This window comes from Toxorhynchites rutilus, chromosome 2, assembly GCF_029784135.1.
Source record: "Toxorhynchites rutilus septentrionalis strain SRP chromosome 2, ASM2978413v1, whole genome shotgun sequence".
In the NCBI taxonomy this organism is placed as follows: Eukaryota; Metazoa; Arthropoda; class Insecta; order Diptera; family Culicidae; genus Toxorhynchites; species Toxorhynchites rutilus.
This window is the reverse complement of record NC_073745.1, coordinates 36,006,919-36,024,720: the sequence shown is the minus strand read 5'-3', so window position 1 is coordinate 36,024,720 and position 17,802 is coordinate 36,006,919. Positions and strand designations below refer to the sequence as shown.

Below are 17,802 nucleotides of genomic sequence, written 5' to 3'. Positions count from 1 at the left end.
AAGAGTGGTTCACATGATACCGACGGCTTCTCACCATCCATGATTGTTATCACTATACGTTACTGGCAGTCCAATCATTGATTGATTGATTCGAGACATTTTTTTTCGTTTGTTTCAACCCTTCTGTACCTGACAAATCCGGAAGAGTGGCAACTTGAATCTCATGATACTGCGATCCTCTCCTGGCCACCGTGGAAAAGCTGGTTCTCCTTCGCGTGCCTTTTGTGTCTTGCTGCGACGGTCGCACTCTACGGGTTGTAGCTGAAACCAACCGAAAGATGGGAGGATGAGTAATTCTGGATGTGATGTAAGAGACAAATTTGGACCACTGATATTACCATTTCTGGTCTGCTTCGACGGCAACAGAGTCGCAATCTTGGACGGATCCCTCTGCATGCCCTCCAGATCGGCGGGATAGCTCTCCTGGTAGAATTCACCGCCGGCCTCCTCCCAGCCTTGGGTCTTGCTGGCCCTTGACCTCCGATCTTTGCCACCGGACATTGTGCGATCGGTTCAACTGCTCAACGTTTTAGGGGTGGCGTTGTCCTCGGTTCCTTATTTTCCCACCGGCTGCTGCAAGTAGCGCGTTGCATTCGCAACGAATCATACACCTGTAATGAACCAAACAGATAGAAGAGTGAAACCAATGACATACGGAACTTATTATTTTCCTTTCTCGCGTGTGCGTGTGTGTGTATGTGTGGGGTGATATCGTTTTGATTTGCTATCATATAGTTTTGCATTGATGAGCTGTGAGTAGTGTTTGAGAATGTGGTAACATGGACCAGAGGTTGGAACGACATTCGTGGCAAAATTGTCACGCAATTGCCTGCTACACTCGGATGTTACACATCAATTTCACAGTCATCAACCTAGGTGAATCACTGTTATTGTCGACCTTAGGTACTTGCTAACTACAATCGGCTAACTGGAAAGTCATGTAGTCTCGGAACGAACGGCTTTGATGTGTGTATTAAACTTTGATTTACATGCGCTGTAGCAGTCTAATTAGATATTAATTGACACAGGTTAACAAAAAAAAAACGCGATATAAATTTCATAGTATGTAATCATTATCAACTTCTTGGGGTTGATTAGATAACAATATATGAATTGGCTCAGCAGCAGTTGAGGATCTTGGACAAATGTTATCTGCCTGGAAATTCCCCTCATGCAGAGTTAGGTGGCAATAACCAGTCAATGATTGTAGCAAAGTTAATGAATGGCCACTCAAGAGGTTGTCTGGGGTAGTTAAGTTCAAGATTGTGGAATTCCTACTGGCTGATTAATGGAAGAGAGTGAACTGAAGTTCTTTCTTCTTCTTTCTTTGTTTTTAAGAGGCTTTAAACTTTGCAGTTCATTCGCCTCTAAGTTCTTTCTCTTATCTGGCATGATGTTATCAGTATTTTGTGGTTAGCATAACAAACTCACATTCCATCTGGTCCAATTTCAATCATAGTCGACGTCGCCTAGGAGTTACCGAGGCGAAAGACTCTATTCACACATATTTCTTCAGAAATATGTAGAAATATTTTTTTACATAAATATAATTTCATTTTATTTGAATTTTGTTTTATACAAGGTGCTTACAGGTTAAGTGAACAGCTTATGCTTTGCATCTTAATTCTAGATAAAGAAATTGCATTATGAAATGCACGTTTTATATGATAGAACTTTTTTTAAATTTTGAATGTTGGACAGTTCCATTTGCTGTTGAAAATTACTAAAATAAACTACCTAGTTAACCTAATCTTAACCTATGAAATTGCTGTACAATTTGCGGATAATCAAATGTCTGTAATAGGAGCACTTTTCGGTACAAATAAAGCGCGATTTGCCCTCAACTTCGCAGGAGAGACGGGACATCAACCAAAATTAGAAGCATTCACGAATTACCAAAAACCTGTATATACGTACAAAAGGTTCGCGGAAAGATTATCATAAATTATTATTGTTTTCTCCTGCAACCAACGCATTTGAAAAAAAAAAAATTAAACCAAATAATAATTTCGTTGCATCTAAGATTTGAAATAACCAACATTATTTATTACCCTGAAATCGTTGCTTCTCATGATCGCACAGTATTTGCTGCTTGGAGCTTGAGAAAATATTTAAATTTGTCGCAAGAGGTGAAACGAACTCCACGTTCATAAGCTAACAAAGTAACATAATCACTAATTTCAACCCGCGAAATTGCTTTTCGTAACGGTCAAAGTATGTTTCCTACAATTAGTTTAGATTTTAATAATTTAGAATGTTTGTTCTCGGTGGTAATGAGCAATTTCAATACTAGAACTATCGACCGATCAAAAAGACCAGTTATTTTAGGTTGGGGAAAAAACCATTATTTTCTCGGTAGATGGTTGTAGTGATCGATATCTCGTATACTACAGTAATCGTTCGCTAACTGGACCTGGTTTAACTGGTCTGATTTTCAACTGGGCGAACGTTAACTGGTCCTTGGACCTGAATTTCGTAAACAATCGACACCATATTCAAATGGAAGATTTGCTGTGAGGGCCATTCGAATGTAATTTGAAATGTAATGAAAAAAATTTTCGCATGAGAAAAACATTGATTAAATTGCAGAAAAATAATTTCCTCAAATTATATTTCACACCTGTTGTCGCACTCAATGCGAAACTTTCAATGGATTCCTTTTGTTTATTCGATGTCATGATCTACGCGAATCAAACAATTCATTGGAGTTCCCCTCGATTTTATTTGACGTTTTACAGGCCGGACCAGTTAAAACGCGTATCTCGATAACTGGTCTTCCCTTTTTGCACGCGAACCCAAATAAATTAATGACTTATTATAAATTATTGAATAACTTGGTATTCCCCAAATAATTTTTTGGTGCACAACCTTAAAACCTGCTTCACCATAGCATCAGTTCAATGCATTGATGCAATGTCAAAGGCACCAACGAAATCTTTATCATGACAGAAAACAAACAATGTTAACTGCTTGGAAAAAGGATAAATATTTGCCTCAGCAGAGATTCATTACTAATATCCTAGCGTAAATAATTCCCTCCCGCTATCTCCCCTCCTCGTTTATATTTATCATTACAAATAAGGTTTCAGCGTAGCGAAGATGCACTATTTTTTACGTACGGGTTATGAAGCTCTTCGCAACAGGAGCTCTTTCTGTTAATATTGCCAGTCTAGATTAGCTTAGCTGTCATCCTTTGTGGAGAGATTTTTCCTACCGTCATGCGAACCCAAATCACTGTCACAATTCCAGAACATGTATTTTCTTGGAGAACTGACGATAGCCTTGCTTGATGATTCTCCACACAATTATGTAGCTCAAAACATCAATGCAATGGCGTTAGTTTGATACAATGATTGCAATGCCATAGACATCAACGAGTGAGTAATTTGCAAGGAAGAACAAGCGATGTTCATTGTTTCGTATCTAGAACGATACCGAAAGTTTGCCTTCCCTTCATTTCCTTGTTGAATTAAAGAGACTTTAAACTTCTTCAGTTCATTCGTCTCTAGTCTTTAAAAAGGCCCTTGGAAAACTCCACTCTTTCCTCATACTACTCCTCCACCCCCATTGCCTTGAGAAAACCATTCGATCCCTCGCCGTCCAGCTCGCCCAGCAACGGTGTTGTGCAGTCGGTGTCCTTACGAAGAATGAAGTTTGCCTCAGCAAGATCTACTGTTTATACTCTAGGCAAATATTCCCCTTCGATCTTCTTCTTTTCCATTGTTCACGGAGCTTTACATCTTCGTTGCTCGTCGATAAGTTGCTCGTTATTGACAGCTTTGTTCGGGAAAGCACACAAATGGACAGAATAAATGTATGTCGAAGTGGGAATGCTTCCAATTTTCATCAATTTAAACCATATACAGACTATGGGATTGTAATGTATAGCATGTCAAAAAAATCTTAAGGAATTTCCGATTCGTTTGGTTTGTAAATCACCAGAATCCAGTTCACGGCAAAAATAGTTATTAACGTTAACTTCATTTCATAAAAACGTGACCTGTTTTCTGATTTGGCACCCTTAATGAAGGAAGTAGTTCTACGTAAAAAAAAAAAGTTGCTGTTTTTTGTTTGTTCCATTCCAAGATGCTGAACGATAGGTGTTTCGTTCTTGGCACTTTCAGGACATGAAGTGAGACGAGCAGCGAGACGTAACTTTCAGAATTATTTACTTTTTGTTTGGGTTTGTGGTTATGGTTTCATATCAACTCGCTGAGGAAAATAACTGAAGAAAAAAACCAGCAAATATATATTCGTGAAAAATAGTGCACAACTTCCTCCACCCAACTTCTCGTAACTGCCCTTTCCGGATCTACTGGATCTGGTAATCTCCTTCCTGGTATAAGCACAGCATTCTCCTCCTCCCTGAGCGAAACCAGTGGAGCCACAATCAGCGTTATTTCTTGTCACCATCGCCGTAAGCTGATAGTACTCTTTTCCCCGCCGATGGGAGCCAAACAGAAGCACATTTTGCTTGGAAAGAAAGGCATTGGTTGCGTAGCTAGAACGGAAAAGGTATACTAAATAAAAACATCCTTCTGCACTGTTATGATTCGACAGTAAAGCGCGAGCAGCTATTTTGCCAACGAATGCATTTGTCACCAAAAGATACGATTTGTTTTGTAAACAAATTTGTTTTTTCACGAGCAATGGCCGAACAGCAGTTTTGACATTGCGGTCCACCTATAGTACACGCCTTGTTCCATTCAGTTGATAGTTATAGGGTTTCAACGATGGAAGTCAACGAAGAGAAAATTCGGTTCATTTCACAGTTTATCTTTGATAAAGATTGAAATGCAAGCCTGACCGCTGATATTGTGTATGGTGTTTATGGTGCCGATACTGTAACAGCTAAGTATGTGCAATTTTGATTTCGTCGACCTCGTTCAGAAATTTTTGATGTTAAAAATGCACATCGCACAGGCAGGCTTGTCTTCGAAAGTGTCAATGTAAAATCACAGAAATGATCATTGTCGACCGGAATGTCGCCCAGAAGCTAAATATCGACCATAAAACAGTTTAAGAACAAATTTTTTTAAAAAAACAATAACATAAAAAAAGAAGTAATAATATACGAAAAATTTGCAAAATGGGTTCTTGTAAAAATTTAAAAACAAATTGTAACTAAATCCAAATAAAAAACAAACAAATCATAGCACACTGAATTTTTTTTACGCGACTGATGCGTGCGCGCAAGAACAAGTCGCGTAATTTCGAGCACATCACGTAGTTTCGAGAGAATCGCGTAAAAAAAGTTTGTCCCATGACCAGCGCATGCTCCTCACAACCACACTCGCACACGCTCTCACAGAAATACTTTTCTTCTCTTTCTCTTCCCAACGAAGCGACGGTAGGCAGTGCCAAAACGCGTAATTTCGAGAGAATCGCGTAGAATAAAATCACGGAAAAAAATCGTGAAAAAGGATCCAGTGTACTACCTTTCATGTAAATAGATATATACATCATGGAATTGTAATATTAGAATGAAATATATTTTGTTTGCTTTAAAACTTTTTTTCCAATTTTTATATTTTGGCAACTAAATATTGCATCAGTAAAAAGGACCGGTTTGGTAACTGTTGGTAGTTCTAATGTTAAAAGTGTTTCATAGTTGTATCCGGGAATGGTTTCTTACGTTTATGTATCGTTATTGGATTTCAATGATCTTTTTCAAAGATATTGCACAAGTTTTCATTTATTCCGTATTCTATTCCTGAAAAGGAAAAAAAAAACACGACGGAACCGAAATGTACCGTTTTTGCTGTTCTAAAGCTGTGTTACTAAAGCGCGCTGGAACGAAAAGCTACTTGAAGTGACAACGCGTTAAAACGTTCTAAAGGCTATTTCAAAAGGGACGCTACAGAAGTAGACCGATACAGACAACAAACGACGCCATATTTTCTTCCGCTCTCTTGACATTTATCTTCAGTAAGGTTTTTCATTTCATAATGGGAAGATATACGATCCAACAACGAGTCGAGATTATTAAAATTTACTACCGAAATTCGGAGTCAATGGACTCAACTTTAAAAGCGCTAAGTCCAATTTATGGTCGTCATAATCGTCCTGCCAGATCAACAATTGAGCGTCTATTTGAATCCACAGGCACAGTACAAAATGTTCCTGTGCCAGTGAGACAAAGAAGTGCCCGTAGTGTCGAGAATATTGATGTCGCTAGCGCATCAATTGAGGAAGTTAGTCTCTCACACGTCGTTCTCAAGCGTTGGGCATCTCTGTGACGTGTTTGTGGCGAATTTTGCGAGAAGATCTTGGGCTACATCCTTACAAGATCAAATTGACGCAAGAACTGAAGCCGTTTGACCACCAGAAGCGTCGTATGTTCGTGAATTGGGCTGAGCAACAACTTGAACATGATCCGGATTTTCAGAGAAAAATAGCATCTTCAGCGTTGAGGCTCATTTCTGGCTGAATGACTTCTTCAATAAGCGAAATATGCGTTATTGGTCAGGCAGCAATCCACACGTACTCCATGAGTCACCATTGCATCCCGAAAAAAAAAAAATTTTTGGTCGCTCAAAAGTCGTGATTAATTTGACACTGACTGCTAAATACTGGTTACTGGAAAGTGAATACATTTTGAAAGAAGAGGGTCTTTAATTTTCGGTGAACTAAAACGTGTATTTAGTTTTGCTAAATCCGGACTCCAACTATTCTCATGAGTACACCCAAAGTTAATTTTCAGCACAAGTTATGGCATCCCGATTTATTACATTAAATGAGCTGAAAAATAACAGAAAATGTTCTACTTCCCAATACATGTATATCACTTGTATAATATATATGCTAGAGCCAATATGAGCGAGCGAAACAGGAGACACATTTGAATGAAAGCATATGAAAGCTTTTCGTATAGTTTGCCAAATACACGACCCACACAGTGAAAGATATATTCTCGTTCATGTTCTTCTCTATCCTCTTAGAAAACACTTTCCAACTTCATTATATGATGAGGTGTAATATTATCACGCTTCAATATAACAGCGCTGGCAGCTATATGGATAGCGTGGTCGTGTGAAATAACTTTGCATTCCAGCCGGCCTTGGTTCGATCCCCATTGACGTCGTATGGACTTTTTTTGGCACAATCCCAAATGAAATGAGGAAAGAAAACAAAGAAAGATGTCTGCTCGCATACATACAAACCATTTTTAAGCTTTTAAAACAGCTCATTATTTGCGTATTTGACTCTCCAGCACATGGCATCATTTCTGCCAAAGATGAAATGTTTTCCGCCAATGCCAGTTTGGGTGTACTCAAAGTCTTTGCAAACGGGTTTTCCGATATAAAAGAATCAATGAGGAATTGAGGAAATCATCCTGATTATCACGGGCAACGACCGACAATGGTGATTTGGTTCAAAATTGTGAATCTAAGTAGTAATTTTGCTGGAATTAATTCACAAAATCAAATGAATGTTTGAAAAAAGCATTCATATTAGGTTGGAGGAAAAGAAATACCTTATTTTTACGTACACTTATACAACGCGAAATATCAATCACTACAGCCATCTACCGTAAATATAGGAGAAAAATCATTGATTTCTCAAAGAATATCAACACTATGACTTTGCGATCTTCGGTAGTATCCTCATTTGTTGTTTGTCATTGTTCAGCGTATTGCTAGTTTTGATACAGAGTGGGCGTGTGTCACTGTTGTACTGTTATAAGTTTGTAAGACCGACACATGTATAGGTGTATCTTTTTGGAAAAGTGATATTTTACCTATTTTAGAATATCGTTCAATGAAATGTATAAATTTATTTTAATGGTGTAGAATATTTGTTGGGTATAATCTATAGATGATTTCATGCAAACTCGACTGGCCATTGGCAGCACCATCTCAGATATCAGTGAAACGTTGCGGGTGTAAACTTTTGAGCAACTTTGCATACTTGAAATTTTCAAGAAAGAATTAGACTACTTTTTTAAAAGGACCAACAATTTTTTTACAAAAATTTAAAACTCAAAAAATATAATACCTACAAAATTTTGAACAAAGGATGAAATGTAGGAAATGGTAAAAAATCAATAAGAAAACACAAAAAAAAATTAAAATTTCTCTTAAAAAAAGATATTTTAAAAATTTAAACTCATTTTTCTCAAAAATGTGTTTTTTTAAATAACAATAATATGAATAGCCCTTACAAGAGGGGGGCAAGAGTGTCTATCCACCATAGAAACATTTTATGCACCCTAAAACCTTTACATGCTAATTTCGGTTCTGTTTACTTCATCAGTTCTTGAGTTATGCAGATATTTATGTTCCATTAGTTTGGCAGCTCCCCCTTTGAGTTTGAGAGGGGTGAGGAGTGTCTAACCACCATAGAAACATTTTATGCACCCTAAAACCTTCACATGCCAACTTTGGTTTCGTTTGTTTGATTAATTCCCGAGTAATGCAGAAAATTGTGTTTCATTTGTATGGCAGCCTCCCTTTAGAGAGGGGGAGGAGTGTCGAACTACCACAGAAACATTCGTTATTCCCTAAAATCTTCACATGCCAACTTTGGTTTGCTTGACTAATTTCCGTGTAGTGCAGAAATTTTTGTTTCATTTATATGGCAGCCCCCCTTGAAGAGGGGGGAGGAGTGTCTATCCACCATATAAACATTTATTGCACCTCCCATGCCAACTTTAGTTTCGTTTGCTTGACTAATTTCCGAGTAATGCAGAAATTTATGCTTCATTTGTATGGCATAAAATTTGACTCCATTTTTATATATATATATATATAGATACCAAAAAGAAACTTAAAACAAAAATCACCGATTTTTTTTTTAAATTCAAACTAATTTTTTTCAAAAACGTATTTTTTTAAACGTATCGTAATCGATCCAAAAAAAAAATCGGTGAAAACACAAAGGAATTCTGACCACCCCTGATTTGATTGACAATTGAAAATCTTTGGACTATCCTCGATGACAAGATGAACAAAACAGTAGCGAAATACAAACGATGAAAACAGATTGAATATAAATATAAACGTCGACAATGTCTGTACCCTTTGCATTTGTTCGACAACTCGCAAGCAGATCGGACAAGTTTTTAATCGATCAAACAAAGGTGTTTTTTTTCACATCGAATAATAGTGTTCTTTTTCACCGGGTGCGCTTGCGAGTGGAGCGAAGTTTAAAGTGGTGCGCGCTGAGGATCCAAATCAGACACATTCATCACACACGCCACACAGCCGCGGCAAGTAGAAATTTATTTTTCTTTTGTTTCCCCATCATTCCTTCTACCTTCTGTGCACGATTTACACCATTGTTCAACTTTGTGTTAACCAAATCGGCAAACGTTGGCATTAGGGGTGATCATTATTTCTTATATACCGTTGAACTTTCATTGGATTTTTTTTTCATTTTATTATTTTATTTAACATAAAATAAATTGAATTTAATATTCGCATCATAACCTTATAAAAAATATTTTTTTTCACTTATTTATTTATTTTGATTATCATTATATTCTGTTCATATCGAACAGTTGACCGATTTTTTTGATATGGCTGAGGGCGGAAAGGATCCCCCATCGACGCTATTGAATATTTCCGATACCGATCCTCCTCCTGAAGAGCAGGAAGATGAAGCTGAAGTTGAGGAAGAAACTTCTGTATATGAAGTTGGAAGTTCCGAAGATGAGGACATTGACGAAAAACAGGATTTTCGTCCAAAAGAATACCATGAAGGCTCCAAAGGCCCATTCATTGTATACTTTAGACGAAAATCTAAACCTCTCAATGTCATTCGTATCTCGAAGGAACTTACTCAGAAGTTTTCTGCAGTTACCGAGATTACACGGATGGGGCCAGACAAACTACGAGTTGTCGTCTCAAGCAGGACCCAAGCGAACGAAATCACGCGCTGCGACCTCTTTGCGATTGAGTATCGCGTATACGTGCCCTGTTGCAACGTCGAAATAGACGGCGTAATAACCGAAAAGGGTTTGACTCGAAAAGAGATTATCGATGGTGTCGGTCGCTTCAAGAACTCTTCACTAAAAACTGTAAAGATTCTTGCATGCGATCGACTGAAATCTGTGTCACAAAAAAATGACAAAAGGGTTCTCAATCGGACAAACTCTTTTCGTGTGACATTTGAGGGTTCCGCCCTTCCAAACTACGTTGCAATAGGTGCACTTCGTTTACCTGTTCGGTTGTTTGTACCCCGGGTAATGAAATGCAACAAATGTATGCAACTCGGTCACACGGCCGCCTATTGTTGCAATAAAAAACGTTGCGCAGATTGTGGAGAGAGCCATGATGAGAATCCTTGCGCGAAAGAGCACAAGTGTCTTCATTGCGGCGGGACTCCTCATGATATTATTCAATGCCCGGTGTACAAACAACGAGGGGAAAAAATCAAGCGTTCCTTAAAGGAACGTTCCAAGCGGACTTATGCAGAAATGCTTAAGAGTTCCGTTCCAACGACTCAGGACAATCCCTACTCCATTCTGCAGAACGACGAGCCTGTTGCTGACGCTCCCAATGCAGGAAGTTCCGGTACATCGCAGGGTGCCGTCAGGAAAAGAAAAATTACTTCTTTTCCTTCACTCCCCAGAAAGACGACCGAAACTTCCCAAGTTGGAATGAAAACTCGAATTGAACGTGCTGAGAATAAACCGAAGCAAGTACCTCCTGGTTTAAGCGGTTCTTCTACGCGCCAGGGGTCCTCAGCACTTCCCGGAGCAGCACCCAACACGTCTGCTCCTTTTTCGCGGTCGAGGCAACAGCCACAATCTGGCTTGCTTGCGCTTTCTGACCTGGTGGACAACATTTTAAATGCTTTAAATATAAATGACCCTCTTAAAAGCATAGTATTATGTTTGCTTCCGATTGTGAGAACATTTTTGAAAGAAAAATGTGGTTTTTTAGCAGCGTTCATTTCCCTCGAAGCCTGATTCAGTGCAAGAGGTCAAGGATTTGACCACTGTAATACAGTGGAATTGCAGAAGCATCATCCCTAAACTAGATCAATTTAAATTTTTAGTTCATAGTTCTAACTGTGATGTATTTTCCCTCTGTGAAACATGGCTTTCTTCAGCCGACGAGCTGAATTTCCACGATTTCAATTTTATTCGCCTCGATCGAAATGACTCGTTTGGTGGCGTACTATTGGGGATCAAAAAATGTCACTTCTTCTATAGAGTCACTCTCCCATCGATGACAGGCATTGAAGTTGTCGCTTGCCAGACACAAATCAATGGCAAAGACCTCTGCATTGCTTCGATATATATCCCTCCCAGAACTACGGTAGGCCGCCATCAGTTCTTTGATACTATCGAGGATACTTCAAGCTCAAAAGAAACGTGTTCCTGCTACCACTTTCCGACGTCGTCCTCCATCACTTTGGTGGGACAAGGAGTGTTCAAAGGTCTACCTTGAAAAATCATCCGCTTTCAAAAAATTCAGGAAAACTGGATTAGTGGAATGGTTTCGAAAGTACCAAGCTCTAGAAGCCAAACTAAAAGGTCTGATTAAAGCAAAAAAGCGTGGATATTGGCGGAAGTTCGTCAATGGTTTGTCAAGGGAGACAGCTATGAGCACTCTTTGGAATACAGCTAGGAGAATGCGTAGCTGGAACCATACAAATGAAAGTGAGGAATACTCTGACTGTTGGATTTTCAAATTTGCAAGAAAAGTTTGTCCCGATTCCGTTCCTGCACAAAACGTCGTACGCGACATTCCGCTCCAAGGCGATTATGAGAATTTTTCGATAGTAGAATTCTCAATTGCACTTCTCTCATGTAACAATTCAGCTCCGGGGTCGGACAAGATTAAATTCAACTTATTGAAGAATCTTCCCGACTTGGCAAAACAGCGTTTGCTGAACTTGTTCAACAAGTTTCTGGAGCTGAATATAGTCCCGCATGACTGGAGACAAGTGAGAGTGATAGCCATACGAAAACCCAACAAGCCGGCTTGCGATCACAATTCGTATAGGCCGATTGCAATGTTATCCTGTATTCGTAAATTGTTAGAGAAAATGATTCTACTTCGTTTGGACAAGTGGGTTGAAACGAACAATTTGCTGTCAAATACGCAGTTTGGCTTCCGCCGAGGTAAAGGGACGAATGATTGTCTCGCGCTGCTATCTTCTGAAATCCAAATCGCATTTGCTCGCAAAGAACAAATGGCTTCCGTTTTTCTCGATATCAAAGGGGCATTTGATTCAGTTTCCATGGAAATTCTCTCAGAGAAACTTCATAATCGTGGACTTTCGCCAATTCTGAATAATTTTCTGTACAATTTACTCTCAGAAAAGCACATGTTTTTCAATCATGGCAGCTTGAAATCTTCTCGTTACAGTTTTATGGGCCTGCCACAAGGCTCCTGCCTAAGCCCCCTCTTGTACAGTTTTTACGTCAATGATATAGATGATTGTCTAACTAGAGATTGCACTTTGAGACAACTTGCAGACGATGGAGTTATTTCCATCACGGGTACTAATCCCGCCGTTCTGCAAAAATCCTTGCAAGATACCCTGAACAACCTGTTCACGTGGGCTCTCAAGCTGGGTATCGAATTCTCTACGGAGAAAACTGAAATGGTCGTTTTTTTCTAGGAAGCACGAAGCCGCCCAATTCCAGCTTCACCTATCCGGCAAAGCGATCAGGCACTCGATGTTTTTCAAATACCTTGGAGTATATTTTGACTCTAAATGTACCTGGGGAATACACATTGCGTATTTGAAACAGAAATGCCAGCAAAGAATCAATTTTCTCCAAACAATAACCGGAACATGGTGGGGCGCCCATCCAGGAGACCTCATTCAGTTGTACAAAACAACGATATTATCAGTGTTAGAATATGGCAGTTTTTGCTTCCGATCAGCTGCCAGGATTCATATTCTCAAGCTGGAGAGAATACAATATCGTTGCTTGCGTATAGCCATGGGGTGTTTGCATTCGACACATACGATGAGTCTCGAAGTTTTGGCAGGAGTACCCCCGCTTACTCTTCGGTTCACAGAATTATCCTACAGATTTCTCATCCGTTGCAAGATCATGAATCCATTGGTGATTGATAACTTCGAAAATCTACTCCAACTGACTCCTCAGTCAAGTTTTATGTCTTTATACCATGAGTACCTTACCCATGAAGTGCACCCTTCACCGGGCATCTCCAACCAAGTTTGCTTCCCATACTTTTGCAATTCTTCTGTCAATTTTGATCTGTCCATGCGACAAAAGATCCATGGAATCACAGATCATCTACGCTCCGATTATATTCCGGAGATATTTTCGGCAGAATATGGGAAAGTTAGATCTGATAAAATGTTCTTTACTGACGGTTCATGCATAAACGGGTCCACTGGCTTCGGCATCTTCAATGAAAATTCCAGTGCCTCTTTCAAACTCAAAGATCCTTGTTCCGTGTATGTCGCTGAACTGGGTGCGATATATTACGCATTAGGGATCATTGAAACATTGCCCATCGACCACTATTTTATTTTTTCAGACAGTCTCAGCTCAATAGAGGCAATCCGCTCAATGAAAGTTGGTAAACGCTCATCTTATTTCCTAACAAGAATAAGACAACTATTGAGTGTTTTGGTCGAAAAATTATTCAAGATTACCTTAGCATGGGTTCCCTCTCATTGCTCGATTCCGGGGAATGAGAAAGCGGACTCGCTAGCTAAGGTGGGCGCTTCAGAAGGCACACTTTTTGAAAGGCAAATTGCTTATAACGAATTTTTTCACATTCCTCGTCAGGACACACTCGTTAGTTGGCAGCGCATGTGGAGTGAAGATGAGTTCGGTCGTTGGTTACACACGATTATCCCTAAGGTTCCGACGAAAGCTTGGTTTAAGGGATTGAATGTCGGTCGTGATTTCATTCGCGTGATATCTCGGCTTATGTCCAATCACTACAACCTAAACGCGCATCTCTATCGCATTGGGCTCGCAGCAAACAATCTTTGTGATTGTGGCGATGGCTACCACGACATCGAGCATGTTGTCTGGTCGTGTATCCGGTTCCATGCTGCTCGCTCTCAGCTCTCTAGAGCACTGAGAGCAAAAGGCAGACAATCGGATATCCCCGTCCGGGATATCTTAGGTAGCCGTGATCCTGATCTTCTGCTTCATCTATACCTGTTCCTCAGAAACGCCGATGTCAACGTTTAATGATGTTTCCTTCGTTGTGTCCCTGTTTCGTATCCCTCCTATCCGATCTATAAACTTTTACTTAGTCGCGGCAATACATACACACACTCTTTACAGATACACGGGCTAAAGGTTGTGCAGTCCACTGATGATTCAACAAAAGCCAAAGGTTGTACCGCTCATGACAACTCTACACGAGCTGATGATTGCGCCGGCTAGTGACCATTCTATCCTGGATTCTTCGAGAAGACGCACCACGCTAGATATGGGGTACAGACTAGGGGGGCGTTGCTGATTAATGGTCAGCTGCATCCCAATAGGAAGTATCCCGTGTCGGGCACAGGTACAGATCATTGAAGACAGCAACATCACAATTACGAAAACACTTGTAATACTAACCTCGAGCCAACCGCGAGTAATCGGTTACATATTACTAACATAGTTATAAGGCAAACATTGTCGAAATATTGAACTCCCGGCCCCGTCAGGTTGACGCCATATGAGCCTTAATAAAAATATATATTTTGGATAAAAAAAAAATGTCTGTACATGAACAAGTGTCAATTCACCCAATGACGACTTTAGTTGTCAATCTATATATTGAGAATCAGAATCAGCCTCGGGTCACTTATATGGATAAATCTACTATCCTTAATCCACTACTAGATCCCCGAACGTATGCACTTACGTATTACGAACGCACATGCAACACATCCGCCATTCATTCGCACGTGCTCATCAGCCTGAGACGGCGCGTAGTGGGTGTCATTGACGGTGTGTTTCCTGACTGACAGCTGACCTTTGGCGATCATCTTTTGCAAACCAGCGCGCAGCGAAATTTCTAAAAAAAAATCATCGTCACCTTCCAAGATCGACGTTCGTCCTTGACCGAGAAATTTTCTTCGTAGGAAAAAAGATGAGTAACAGAAGAACAAAAAAAAACGCAAACCGTGAAGAGATTTCCCCCCTGAATTTATTGGTTTAATTGGAATGAACGTGAGTCTGATGAGGAATATAACGGTGGGGAGAAGGAGAATTTCTTATCTTTTGTTTTGTCTGGTTTGTGTCATATTCCACCACTCTCGATCCATAGTTCAGTTCACATATGGTGAAACACTTGAGCAATGAACGGTAAACCTATCTCTTCGCGTCGGACATCGAATGCATGTCAACAAGAACAGTTATGAGCGTGGCTTCATTGAGACGTATTATTCATGTCAAAGTATGGGAACTTTACTTTTTTTTACCGAGCGCAATGAGCTTGTTATGATAGGAGATGGTTACACTCTGGAAAAATCGTGCACAACTTCGGTATCGGAACAGCGGATCGCACCACAACAAAATGTTCGCACCGTGTACTTTTATTGCGCGCTACCGCTCTTTTTACTGCACCCATCACGCCTAATGACAACTATTTTAATCTCAGAAAAGCCACCGCGAGTGGTCTTTAATTCACTGCATATTTCTACCTTGCTGGTGGTGGTGTTCCCTTAAATGTAGCAATGATAGTTCAGCTGATTTTCGATAATCTTCTTTGTTCAAAATGAGATATAAAACAGTCAAGATGTCAGATATGAAAATACGTGAACGCAACGTGTACCCACGTCACTTAATTGCTTATCATTTAATGTTTATTGAATATTGAATATTGGATATTGATTTGGAATTGGAAACATTAAAAATGACGATGAATATACTTTTAGCCTTTTTACAATTTTTTGAAAATTTGTACATGTAATCGCAGCTTTCCGAATTCATAGTGTGCATTAACATATGACTGTGCTCCCGTGGCCGAGTGGTTAGCGTCATAACTAACATGCCGGGTGTTCGGGTTCGATTCCCGTTCTGGTCGGGGGAATTTTTCGTCAAAGAAATTTCCTCCGACTTGCACTGTGATCACGCGTATTCTAGAGCTTGCCACTCAGAATGCATTCAAGGCGTGTTATTTGGCATAGAAATCTCAACTAAGTACTAATAAAAATGACGCAAGTAATACTACGTTGAGACGGCGAAGTTCCTCTAGGAACGTTAGTGCCATTGAAGAAGAAGAAGATTAACATATGACCAATTTCAATTACGACTGATTTTTTAAGAAAAACTTTTTTTGAAAATTTGAATTTTTTTTAACTTTTTTTAAGAAAATCTAAAATGAAAAAATATGATGCATAGAAAGTTTTTTTTCTAGATCATCTATTTAGGAATATAATTTTAAATATATCGTTGAAAAATCATTTTAGAAACATGAAACTTGATTTTGAGATCTGATTTGATTTTTAGGAGAATTTACGCAATTTCCTACATTTCCGTCTTTGAACAAAATTTTGTAGGTATTAAGCGTTTGGGATAGCAATTTTTGTAAAAAATTAGGGAAAACAAAATTTGACCCTTCTAAAAAAGTAGTCTTCTCTCTTGAATGTTTTTAGTATGCAAAGATAAAATGTTACATATAGTTTTTCATGTAGATTTTTTTTCATATGTATTCTGATCCTTGAATCATTATAGAACACTTCTGGTTAGTTTTTCAAGATGCGATGCCGTTTCTTCCGAATGCCAGAGAGATGTTTATAATCGGTTGAAACGCATCTCTCTCGCATCGCATATTTGAAAAGACACCACAATCATCGCAGTTCTAAAAATACGCTCACACTGAATCCAAAAATTCCAAAGAACTTTGCGAGAATCCTCTTGTGTATCGTGAATCCGCTATAGTTGGGCATCATTTTCCGCCGCTGCGAAATAACAGTTAGCAGCAGAGGGGTTCAGTGCACGTGCCACTTGCCAAGCGGTTAAATGCATTGCTAATTACTATGTAGTACACGTAGCTACGTAGTAGTCCATCTCGATGTGCATGTTTGCAGCTGTAAGACCGTTTCGAACAATCTTTTCATCCGATACGCTCAGGTACGCGGGGGTGTAATATTTGTACATAGGAAACGGTACAAAAATGCATGCTGCAAAGCAGCGCGCAGTAAGCCACTGAGTATGGGCAAAATTTTATCCAATCCACTCACACACACCTAATCGGTGGAATTTTAACCACAGTGAGGTGAGCTTTGAGCGCGATGTGTCTGTGATAGGGATATAACAATGGCGTAATCGATTACCTGTTCATCGGTTGATTGGCCAGTGTATTGAACTGTTCGGAGAAAAATATGCATAGTTTAAATCGCAGCTGCTTCAGCGGGAAAACTGATGAAACGCCCAGACAAAGTTTCAGAACTAATAGCGCGGAATTCCCTCTCGAGGAAGGAACAAAACGAAAGTTGCGACATATGTACGGGTAATTCTGCTATATTTATCTGCGCAAAGCCGACTCTTGCGAAACAGCACACGGCCTGTGATAAACATCACATGTAGAATTTCACTGCTCTGAACTTGAACTTTTGATTTCCGCATAGGAAAAAAGAAGAGTAATAGAAATGCGACGAAAACCACACGTTGGATCGAGATGATTTAATCTTTAATTTTTTTTTCCTATCTGGTTATTTCGAGGAACAGGAAAACATTTTAAATAAACATACAGTGTTTCCCAAAGAGTAAAAAAAAGCCGAAGCTGAGGAGAAAAACAAGGGTTTGTATCGACAGTCTTTTTTATTTAGTGAAAATGAAAATTCAGTGCACTGTCTGGAGACAGATGCTGAACGTCAATAGAACTTCAATGGACTCACGGTCATAGAACG

The 17,802-nt window shown here is 39.5% G+C and overlaps 1 protein-coding gene across 1 annotated transcript in view; it reads right to left on the bottom strand.

Annotated features, from left to right (window-relative positions):
- The window catches only part of LOC129765211 (transmembrane channel-like protein 7), a 76,869-nt gene that overhangs the window by 19,724 nt on the left and 39,343 nt on the right, over nt 1-17,802 (bottom strand). Inside the window, exons 2-3 of the mRNA XM_055765263.1 lie at nt 339-611; nt 130-261 (exon numbers count right to left, since the gene is read on the bottom strand). Coding sequence (XP_055621238.1) covers nt 130-261; nt 339-501 — 295 coding nt within the window. The 5' untranslated portion in view covers nt 502-611. The remainder of the gene's footprint in view (nt 1-129; nt 262-338; nt 612-17,802) is intronic.